At 32.1% G+C, this 12,475-nt stretch overlaps 1 protein-coding gene across 11 annotated transcripts in view; it reads left to right on the forward strand.

Moving 5' to 3' along the window:
- Lrriq1 (leucine-rich repeats and IQ motif containing 1) overlaps positions 1–12,475 on the forward strand; it is a 241,049-nt gene that overhangs the window by 176,066 nt on the left and 52,508 nt on the right. For 10 of the 11 annotated variants that reach the window (XM_013518073.1, XM_013518086.1, XM_013518087.1 and 7 more), the window contains 2 exons: positions 419–476; positions 7,683–7,803. In XM_013518073.1, coding sequence (XP_013373527.1) covers positions 419–476; positions 7,683–7,803 — 179 coding nt within the window. Of the gene's footprint in view, positions 1–418; positions 477–7,682; positions 7,804–7,886; positions 8,029–12,475 lie in introns of those variants that run through there. The other variant, XM_013518110.1, reaches the window with a different exon arrangement.

Raw genomic sequence — 12,475 nt, forward strand, 5'->3', positions numbered from 1 at the left:
ATCATTCCTTAAGCATTAGTTTAATGCACTAAATACACTAGAGGTTTTTTTAAATAGGAAGCTTCATTTTCCTCAAAAGACAATTTTAGTACTGTATGCAAATAAATGTATACAAAATATTGAAATTTTTTTTATAATTTACCAACTATTGCTATTAATATCTTCACATCCTTGCAATTTGATGTGTTTTTATTTGTCAAAGAAGGGCAGTATTAAAGTCATGTAGAAATTGAAATTTTAGAGTAACAATGGAAAGATGTAAATTAGTATTTATCTTCACATAGACCTAATTTAAAAGGCTTTTATTTCCATTTTATAAATGATGATATTGCCCAAAGTTTTCACTTGGACATTTCTTTGCTATCTTCCCACACATTTATATTGTAATATCTTTTTTCTTTTTGTCACGGTGTGGCAGTCACTTCTTGCCTGAGTTAGATCCAGATGTTCTTAACGGTGGAAGAGTTCAACTTGTGGTAAGAAATAAATTTAAAGTTGTAGAAAAATGTTACAGATACCAGTGCTCAATAAATGATATTATAAATATGCTCATAATTAATTTAAACTATGAAAATATCATGACTCTATTTGGGAGTAACTTCAAAATATCATCACAGGATAAAATAACAGGTTTTCTTGATTTATAAATTTACAACACGACATTGCTGAAGAATATTAGCTTTATTTGACACATAAAAGTATTAGCATACTACCATTTTGAAATAAAATTAATCCAGATGGAAACTGCTTAGTGACATGCATTTCTCAAAAATGTTAAAAAAGTAGAATCTGTGGGGTCTGGGGAAACAGCAGGGCATCCTCACAACTCAGAAAATCAAACTGTATAAAAAATAACAAGTAACTGTGAGCTTCATCACTCCGAGTATTATAGAGTGAACTAATACTCTAAAAGGTGAATAATTGGAGCTTCAAAGAAAACCAAACTCTAAACTCTAGATAATAGCACTGAATGTGTATTGCTACATTCAATTGTATCCAGTGCTATTCAAAAGAAAACTATGGAAGCCAAACTAATAGCCAGTATAAGGCCTAGAAAAGAATGGACCCCGCAAAATGAAAATTTTGTCCTCTGAACAGTGAAAAACGTGTATAGCTTCTTTGGCAGGTGATTCAAACATTATGACACCTTCCATTTACACCAAACAACTAGTATCCCCGTGCTCAGAGTCCACATTTGCCAAGGAATTTTATTATCATTTACTATGCCATGTAAAATTTCAAATAAAGATAATGTATATTATCTTATAGTGTCCAGTGCAGTTATATTAATCATTTTTATGAACGTTTCGTCAGGGAGTTTTCCAGGAAGCGCAAAAATAAAAAAAAATAGGGTAACAACTAGGTAAAACTTACATATTTATAAAAATATATAATATGTATAGATTCAAATAACAACTCATCAACTATTTTCTTGCATTTTAATACAGATCCCTCTGAGAGAGTAGCATGCAGATTACCCAAGGAAAAATGTTTTTTCAGGCTATTAACTTCCTACATGTTATTGACTGCTTTGGCACAGATTGATCAGGGCCCACTTTGGCAAAAACAATGGAGAAAACAAATTACCAAGGAATGCCATGATAAAAGAAATATTTAACCATGTCACATCTAAAAATGAATTAAAATCTATTATATTACTATCAGAAATGGTTCTATGAGCTTAATCCCCTGCCATTAATCCTCTTTTGCCATAACCTTCTATATTTCACATATAAGTATATAGCAAAAATAAGTGTCCCTTTTCACATTGAAAAGCTATAACTGAACACAAAAGCAAGGCAAATTGGAGGGGAGCAGAAACGTGCAGATGGGTTTTCCCTGTGTGTAGGGGCAGGGGAAGAGACTGCTGACTTAGGTCAAGACGAAGGCCTGGAGCAGGCGTGTTGCTGGATTAGGGAAGTAGAGCGCTCACTCGCTTCCATCTGTGCCAGGAGAGGAGAAATGGGTGATTTCCAAGGTGGAACCAAGGCACAGCTAAGAGGAAAATGAAAACAGCTGAGTGCAACTGTTGCTTTAGTCTAAGAAGAAGAAGAAGATCTATGAATTACACCCAAACTGAAAGGAAAGAAAAAAGGGCTGGGGATTTAGCTCAGCGGCACAGCGCCTACCTGGCAAGCACGACATCGTGAGTTCAATTCCTGGTGCCGGAAAAAAAAAAAGGAAAGCAAAGTTGTAAAACAAAAGTAACCGAATATTCTAAAGGTTAGATGAGTACGCAAATCAATCACCTATAATTCCACATACTTTTTAAAAAGTCATTTACATGTAGGGCTAGACTGGATACAATAAGAGATGAAATCATGTGTTATGAAAGAAAAAGAGAATATGGTTTCTCTCCTAGATTGATGGAATTTTCATTTTCTAAATCATTTTTTCTGAAAAGAAACTGAAATCCTTTTAAATTTGAAGTAAAATTTACTATTATCCTTAATTTTTCTTTTTCTAGTCTATGTTTTCTGTGTTCTCTTTGTCTAGCACAGGTTTATGGAGATATCTTAATATTTACGATGTTACCTTTTCCATTTAGGTCCATAATTTATTTTAAATGCATTTTTGTGTATAGTGTGAAATAGATATCTAGGAATCTAGGTTCATTATTTTCAGGAGGAAATCTACTTGTTCAGTGCCATTTATTGAAAAGGTTATCCTGTCCCTCTTTTAGTGCTTTGGTATTTTGTACAAAATTATTTGCACTCTTCTTAGAGAAATTAACTTCCACTAAAAATCTTGACAGCACCAAATGTTCATAACCATCTTACTTGTAATAGTCCAAAACTTAAAACAAACTCTCATGCCATTGGAACGAATAAACAAATAGTGGTACATACATACAATGGTTATTTTACAAAAAGGAATAAATAGTAGTATGCAGAAAGAGTTCCATGGATCATAAGAATACTATACTGAGGAAAAGTAGCCAATCTTGAAATGTTCTATACTGTATGATTTTCTTCATGTAACAATCTCAAAGCCACATAGTTCTGGTGACAGGGAGAACGTCAGCGGTTACAGTGGTTGTGGGGAGATAGTTGGACGACAGAGGGAAATAAAGGAGTTTCTTTGGGAAGGTAGAACCATTCTCTATCCTGACTGTGGTGATAGTTACATGAATCATACGCATAATAAAATCTCACACAACTACAAATGAAAATTTTTGTAAAATATGTAAAATCTGGTGAAATCCTAAGGAGGTTTTTATTTTAAGAATAGTATTATTCCCAGTATCAATTTCCTGGTTTTTTAGTTACTTTTCTCATGTGAAATTTTCTCACTGGGGCAAGCTGAGTTCAGGGTACAGAGGTAATGTTCAGTATTATAATGTTCAATACTATTTTTGGTAACGTTTTCAATTTTCTTATTAGTATATGATGATTATATTCCTCCTGGGGAGTCAATGCATGTACATAAGACATCTTAATTTGTAACTTCCATGGGGAATTTAAGTTCTAAAATTACAAAATAAAAAGTTTGAAAATAATTAAATTTCATGTTTAAGGTCTGTGCGTTTCATTTCATGTAAATTATATCTGTATATCTTCTAAACATTTAAGTACAAATGAGGCCTCTGCCTTATTGTGTAAGAAAAGGCATTTGTGCAGTGTTGAGAATATATTATCAATGGAGGCTATGTATACCTCTTCTCTGCAAACCCAGTGAAAGGAGTTTTGAGTCACCCCTATGTCTAGAAATAGTATAAATGATGACATGGTGTGCTTAAAGCATATAATAATTCTGCCATAATTTGCAAATTATTGAAACTGTTATAGTAAATTAAATTGGACCTCACAGTTGGAAGCTATAGTCAAAAAAGCAACTTACAGAAAGAGGGTATCATGTATATTCATTTGCAAATAATAGTTGTCTGTCAGTTAGCAGTGACTTTTTTTCTTAATTTTTTATCAGTACATGCTTGTGGTACATAATGGTTACAAGTACCCTGGGTAGTTTGTATGTGTACATGACACATCTTAATGCCTTTATGTCCCTTTCTACTCTTATCCCTTCCTGCTCCCTCCAACTCTTGTTCCCTTTCCCATTTTCAAAATCTCTATTTCTATTTTTTTCTATAATCTTCTCTTTTCAAATCCTATTTTCCTCTCTTCTCCATGTCTTATTTCCCTTTCCATTTGAAAAACATCTCCTTACCTCCTGTTATTTATCTTTTATTTTGCTATTTATTTATACTTTATGTCACACAAACACACCGTTCAGGGGCTGGGGAGATAGCTCAGTGGCACAGCGCTGGCCAGGCAAGCACTAAGTCATGAGTTCAATTTCTGGTACAAAAAAAAAAAAGAAGAAACCATTCAATATTTAAACTTAAACGTGTTTGATTTCACTGAACGTTGTGTTCTCAATTCTGAGAAATGTCATTGATTAATCATGCAGATATTATAGAGTACATTTATGAAAACCTTGATGGCATAAATCAATCTCTTGGCCTGATCACTTGATGATATATTCGAGAGATACAATAAAATGTAATCTGTGAATCTGATGTTGGTATACATGACATACTGTCTTACTGTAAGCTTTTGTAAATAGAAGTAGTACACTCTAAAATAATTAATGTATACTATAGCAAATATGTAAACCACCTAATTAAATTATTATAGTCTTATTTTCAAGTATATGTACTGTGTTTAATTTGATGTTATACTTTTATTCCACTTACTGTTCAGTATATCTACTTAGACCAGGGTCACCACAAACACACAAGTAATGCAGTGTGCTAGGATGTTAGCATAGCAATGACACCACTAGGCAGTAAAAAAAATTCCAGCTCCATTATAATCTTCTGGGACCACAGTCTTATATTTAGTCTGCTGTTGGCTGAAGCCTTGTTTTGAGGCAAACCTTTAGACTATGTACTTAAAAACTGTAAGGTAGGTTAGGACTTCATCTTTCTAACATTTGATTTCTCTTTTCTTGAAAAAATCTTGGCAACAATACATTCACACTTGTTTGTAAACTATTGGATTTAATATTTGTTTGCTTCCAAAGTCACAAAATTTTTAAACAATTATTTATTAAAATTTTATGAAAAAAGAAGGAAGAACTGCTTATTTTTTACTAAACAGGTAATCTTTTTTTTTCTTCTTTTTAGTTTTTTGTTTTTTGAGTCAGGGTTTTGCTATGTATTTCAGGCTGGCCTTGAACTTACTGTGTAGTCCCAGCTGGCTCATACACCCTATTTCATTCTGAAATACAAGGAGCCATTCATATTCTTGGCTTCTGTGTTTGCTGATTCAAACAAACACGAATGTAAATACTAAAAAAAAGTCTGCACAGGAGTTTTTTTTTCTTTGTTATTGTTTTCTTCATAATTCAATATAATAACTATTTAACTACATCAGGTATGACTGAAAAATATGGAGAATTATTGGTTATGTGTCTCTTGTTGTAATCAATGTTTTACTACATAGTCACTGTATATTTTGAACACTTCTTGTAGCATTTACATTGCGTTAGTTACCCTATGTGATCTAGAGATGATGTAAAGGAGAGTTTGTGTGGGTTATATGTAAGTACTGTGCTGTTTTATGTAGCAGAGTATTTCAGAATATCTGTGTATTGACTTTGCATAGTATAGAAGACAAAACATATTTTCTTTACAATTTCTCTGCTTACAATAAAAGGAAGAATGATGTTATATTGAAAGACAAAATTTTCAGAAATAAAATATAAATATTAAAGCATATGAGATATACTGACATAATAACTGGCTTATGAAATTTCTAAGTTTCTATTTAAGCTCATAGATGGCACCATTATGAAATCATATTTTCCTATTAAATTTTAATTTTAATTTGATTCCTTGTGTAATTAGAAATTGATAACTTTTTTGGTTGTTTGAGTTAGAGTCTCACTATATAGGCTAGGCTGGCTTAAAACTCACAATCCTGTCTCAGCCTCCTAAGTCCTGGGATTACAGGCACAAACCACAGTCCCTGCCTGCAATCAATCATTTATTATTTGGAAGGAATAGTCAGGATAGTAATGATTTAGATGTTTTTAAAATATCTGGAAGGTCTTTATTCACAGATATTTTCTTGACATGTATGTATTATTTTATTTCAGGGCAGTTGGGATTTCTACATTTCAAATAGGTGCAGTAAAATTATGTCCAAAAATGAAATCTCATTTTAAAATATTGAGACATAGTAGCTAAACATTTTGGGCAACCTAGGTTCCCCTATATGGTTAACATGTTTTTCCTTTTCACTTATTTCGTCTTACCTGTACAGTATTGCTTTGGTATTTCCCCTTGATTTTTACCTGGTTATTAAGTGTTAGTATTGATTGAACCATTCTAATCAGAATTTTAGACTTACACTCTTATATATTGATTGAAATAAATTCCAGAAAGAGTGTCACATACTTCACGCAAATCACAAGCATAAATTGGCCAATTTTTATTTATTTCATTTTAAACAGTTTTCTACAGAGATTTCTAAAACATGCAGTCATTTTCACTTAGCCAGTTTCAGAAAAAGAATACCTGACGTTATAGTACGGCTTCTATTCTAAATTCAACAATAGCAAGTGTTTAAAAATGATATGTGAAGCCATACACGTGGTAATTGTCTTTCCATTCTGAAGTAGGTACAAATTTCAAAGCATCACCTTGTGTATGACGAACACACAGAATTTTGTCAAAGGATAAAGAAATTGGGGAGATATGAATACATTCACTCATTTGTGTACATGTGTGGCTCTTTCAGTCTTTGTAACTCACCATATGGAGCTTGTTTTTAACCGCAGTGGTGTTCTTATGTCTTTTTTTCACTCAATTTAAGTTTCCTCACATCAAACATTATGGACAATGCTTTTTCACAGGATTTCAAGCATACTATGGTTTGGGTTAAATCCCAGCACTTAGAAGCTGTTTTCCTTTGCATCATGGCACACACCCACCCCCTTCCGAGCTGAACTATGATAAATCCTTACTTAATGACATTAGACACTCTGTAAAACAAGATCTTTTAGGTAAGAAATAATTCTTTTGCCTTTTAGGTTCAGTCTAAGATAGGAATAAAAGTTCAAAGGTAATTTTAGAAGAATCAGGTCCTTACATTCTTGAAATAATATATCATACAATTTCTGTGTAATTGCATTTATCTCAGAAATCAAACTTAGTATGTAATATTTGATATTGATAATAGTTGTAATAAAGAGTAGGTATCATATGACTGTGGCACATGATCATGGGATGAAAGGCATTTCAGGGAATTTTGTTAATAAGACTAATGCTTATAAGTGGCAAAACATAAATATTGCAGGAAATAATGTAATATAACATTTCTAGCATTCAGTTAAGAATTAAATAATATACTTGGTAAGTAAGTGATGTTAAACTGTTTAAAATCTTACCAGCTGCTTTTAAGACTGATTTTCATCAAAATTACTGTACTAAAATGTTTTCTTTTGTTGTACAGACTCAAATAGCAAACCTCAATTTTAAAATCGGCTCTTATTTGCAAAAAAATGCTTTGACATAGTGCATTTGTTCTGCCTGGGCAGCAATAAAGGATTGTGGTATCATTTTGAAGAAGGTTGTTTGACAGAGCCTGTTTATTTATTTGGGGTAATGTGAACTGCATTCAGAAAATGCCATATTTTGTTTCATGATTGTATACATTCTCTCCCATTGCTCGCAGGCAAGACTTGTAAGCAGAGAAGACACGGATTTAGACCTTTTTTCCATGACCAGTGGAAGTGATTTGTCTGTGAACAGAGAAAAAAAGAGTCAGGCACACAGACACTCAGCGGGATCTTCAAGTAAGTTGTGGTTTCCTTCAGAATTAATTTAGAAATCACAAATGAATTGATGGAACCTAATGCCAACAAGCATTCTTTTACAGATAGGGGGTAGGATACCAGCAACCAGAGCTGCCCGAAAATGTACATCTGAATTTTTCTCTTTCTTTAAATGTCTTCTTTGGTATAACCAAAATTAAATTATTTCTAAAATTAACACCATCAGTTTTTTATTTAATTGTATTCTGTGGTTTAGTGTCCCCTGTCCTTCTTCTACTCTGTGGCTCATATTAAATTCTTTGATCCTTTATTTCTAGAAGAAATTGTAGAATAATTTCAAAATGTTGAATTTATATACTAAAGTAATTTGCCTTGGTATCTGTGAGCAATAGATATTGTATGTGATGTAATTTTTAAAGGAAATTTATTTAAATGTAGCAGATAGTACAATGTGGCAAAAACATGGTATAAAAAGTATTTCCACCGGATACATGGTAGTTATGCTTATAAATGATAAATTTATATTCATAAACCTACCACATAAACCTATAACTTCACATTTGTAGAGAAGATAGTTATATGTTTCAACGAAATTTGTTTCAACAAAATCTCATTGCAGTTATGAATCATGAAAAATATAAGATTTTTAAAAATATCTGTGTCTTGTATTTCAGGGGACTAGAACTATTTTTTCAAAGTCTTCATTTAGTTTACATACTAGAGACTTCAGAATATCTCCTAGAATGTTATAATACAACACTATAATAAATTTCTTGATAACTTTTGTAATTTTCCCAAAGTACAGTGAAACTCAAAAGTCATCAGATAAATGTATATTTCATTGTAATTGTTCAGTTATTCTTGAAAAAGTTTTATTACTCAGTGATGTTACTGTCAAATTTATACAAAATCAGCATTTTACTGAATGTGAAAATTATAGTGATCGAGATAGAGCTTTTCAGAAAATCAAGATGTCAAAACACATTTCATACAAGTACTCAGGCTTCATCAAATTACAATTGTTTAATTTCATTAATATGTGCAAGTTCAGTATGATAAGTTCTAATTGGCTTTTTTGACATAATAATTTTAATATATCTAATTTTGAACTATTTTCAATGTCTTAAAGTACTAAGTGCTTCAATTTTCCTTTCCTGTTTATAGAATTCAGTCTATAAACTAAACTATTGGAACTGTTGGAAGGTTCCAAGGCTTCCAACCATTGGAAGCAACTATTGGAAGGTTGCTCTACATGGTTAACACAGAAATATTTTAGGTTTACTTACTTAAATAAAGATATTGATGCAAAGAATCTTCAAAGGTATTGTTATAATGTGCTAATGACTTCAATTTTGCATATTTCGGAAAGAATGAACTTGTGTCACATATACCAGTGAATAATGCTATCCATTTTATGAGTACTATAAACATATATATATATATGTTTGAAGAACTGTAGGTATTGTTTATTTTTACATAAAAAAAGAAAAAAATTCCTTTATCACTGTAAAGAGTATCAAAATGTGTTTTCATAACATATCACTTGGGTGTTAAATCACAAGTAGTTCAATAAATGAGCAACTGTCCTGAAGTATATTTCCTCTTTCCTTTGCATTACATTGAGTCACAGATCTTAGAGAATATAAGATCATTAGAACTCATTCCTTAGCATCCTAAGAAATTGAAGTAATGATATTTTCACAGTATTTAATTCTACTTGATTGTCACTATTTACAGTGACAAACCAATGTGTGGTTTTACATAGAAACCACAAGTTTCTATGTGTACTAAGTGACCATTTAAAATAAGCCAATTTTAAAAATAGTTTCCTTAAGCAAGAAAATTATTATAAATAAAATACTACTTAATTATGATGATTACCAACCTGTGACATCAGCTCAATATAATACTAATGAAGTGTGAGTTCTGATATTAATCATAACTTTTTTTTTTTTTGGTACTGAGAATCGAACTCAGGACCTTGCTCTTAGCGGGCAGGCACTGTGCCACTGAGCTATATCACAGGGCCAGTATAGTTCTTAAAATGGAAGTGATAATGGAAGTACCTGCCTGGTAGAGTTGTTGTTAAGATCAAATGTGAAACATTTAGAGTAATAGCTGGAACAAAAGAAGTGATTAATAAGTGTTCTTTATAATCACCACCTACACATGGCTATAAAAAAGTAATCAGTGGATTTAAGATACTGACATCTCTAGTATGTAGGCACATTATGTAACTGGTTTCCTTTTTGAGAAACCTACTTATATATTTTGCTTAACCAAAATACTTGGCTCACCCTATTATTGTATAGAAATCTTTTAACCTTTAAAGTTTTTGGATCTTAGGCCTTCCTGGCCCTGGGCCAACTACTTATAGCTTTGATATTTTGAAAGCTCTTTTTCCTCCAGCTTTTTCTGTCTCAAAACTTGTCACCTTGTTAAACTTAAATATTTCTTTTTGTTTTGCAAGCCAAATCTCCAGAGTAGTTTATGGGCTGTGGCTGTAAAACTTTCTTTGAGCCTTTGAACTTTTCTAGATATTTCTCTTTCAGAGTTCCTGCAGTACTGTAACATGTATACTTTAGAATCAGATAAACTCAGGCTTAACTCGCCAGTTGCATATCATATATGTCATATTGTCACCTGATGGTGTCTGAAGAGGTTTCCTCAAAGAGGTGATGGGGACATTAACTTGCTCCACGGAGTAGGTTCTTGACTCATTATCAGAGCAAAAGAGTTTTAGGACATGTCAAGGAGATGCATAGGCAAACTTATTAGAATTAGAAAATAAGAGAAAATATGGAAAGGATTGTAGCTTTAGGAGCTGAAGGGGGCCTAGCTCTGATGAAAAGGATCAGTCTGAATCTTTATGGATTAGCTGGGGTTGTCTAGGAACTGGGTAATCATTATTTCAGTTATAGTTCTGCAAAATGGCTTCAGAAGTGCCTATCATTTGAGGGGAAATTCAGTCTCATGAATTGATTATTCCTGCTCGGAGCACTCTGTCTTATGGAGTCTCTACTGACATTAAGGTGACTACAGTTTTGGGGCTGTGACTGGACGTGTCTGAGCACTCATTGGTACTTGAATATCTCTGTAAATATCTTGTCTTAATGTCTTCAGTCTTGAGAGATGAGATAAACTGTGGAAATTTAGGACTAATCAATATTGTGTTGATAGCTTTTAAAAAGACACTCCCTAAGTGATTTACATGCCTATACGCAGGGCTGAGAAGGGATTTGACCTAAAGTTTTTGAAATAAAAGAGAGATTCACAAATGGTTAAGGTCATTCTGCTTTTAGTTACCTACTGGTTGTCTTAGTTACCTATTTGGTACTTTTGTTGATGTTGTTGTGTAAGCAAAATCAATTTGTAAGTCTTGACTGCCTCAAAAGAAAATAAATTGTGCTTTCAATGAGTAATAGGTTAAGGTCCCAGAAGTTTGTCTGTCCTGTGCCTCTGGCTACATCAGAATGACTTTGGTAAATTATTCAATCTTAAATAGGTTATTAGTGAGGAAGAAATTAGTAAAAATATATGTAAAGCATGTGACATGTCACCTAGCATATTGTAAGGCTTTAAAGAACAGCATCTGTTGTTTTCATTGTTTGTTGTTTTATGCTCCTGCTGAAGAATTTTAAAATAACCACAAAGTACAATGGTCTTCCCTTAGTGTGTTAAAGAAAAAGGAACAATATACTTTTAGCATGCCAACCTTCTCAAGCAGTCTTTTCTTAGAGCTTCCTAAATGTTCTCTCCTTTTGCAAAACATATGTGCCAGATTTCCTAATTTAGATAATATTCAGGCAAAATATTTGATTTTGCTAAATTAATTTGTTTTGCTCTATCAATTTTTCCATTTAACACTTAAGATACACATCACAATAAATTTTCATTATAAGAACGATTTATAAATTATCTAACATAATCTTTTCTAATTTATTAAGTTTTGGCAACTATTATAAATAAACCTCAACAATTTAATGATTTACCTTTCATTTAAAAATATTAACAAATAAATACAACAATTTAAGACAGTCTTTCCTTAATCCAGACTCAAAGATGTATTGCTTTTTATTCTTCCAAGTACTGAAGTATATGGATTAGTTGATAAAAGAGCAGAGTAGAAAATAATGTATTTCTTATCATTAGTTCATGCCCACTGCAGGCAGCTGTCTCTTACATATCTACATTTTCTGGATATTCAGAAATTAGGAAGCTACAATTATCTCTGCAATAGTGAATGGTCAGCTCCACATTAAACTTTTCCTTAAGCATATCTAAACTGTTCATGAGTTATGATACATTCCAAAACTGATCATTAGGGTTTATTCCAAGTAGGCTAAGCACAGTCCAATATTGTAATTTTAAATTTGCAAATCAAGAATTATTGGCAGGTTGCATATTCATGATATATATGGACACATATATATTAATATCTAACTTGTATTTAGCTGAATGGATAATCCTACAATGAGAAAACTTGAGATTTAAATATCATTAGGTATGTCTCTGGGTTACTATATAAACTGTACATCATGACCTCAAGCTTGCCTCTAATGTAAAAAGTACTCTTACAGAATATTAAGTAAAGAAAATTTTTTGTATGTGCTTAACATATAATACACTAAGGTAAATATAGATGAATATATAAACCATTGTGGCTTCACTTCTATGTCATATGTTCATATCG

The sequence above is a fragment of the Chinchilla lanigera genome, unplaced genomic scaffold, assembly GCF_000276665.1.
Source record: "Chinchilla lanigera isolate Chin_1 unplaced genomic scaffold, ChiLan1.0 scaffold00004, whole genome shotgun sequence".
Taxonomy (NCBI): domain Eukaryota; kingdom Metazoa; phylum Chordata; class Mammalia; order Rodentia; family Chinchillidae; genus Chinchilla; species Chinchilla lanigera.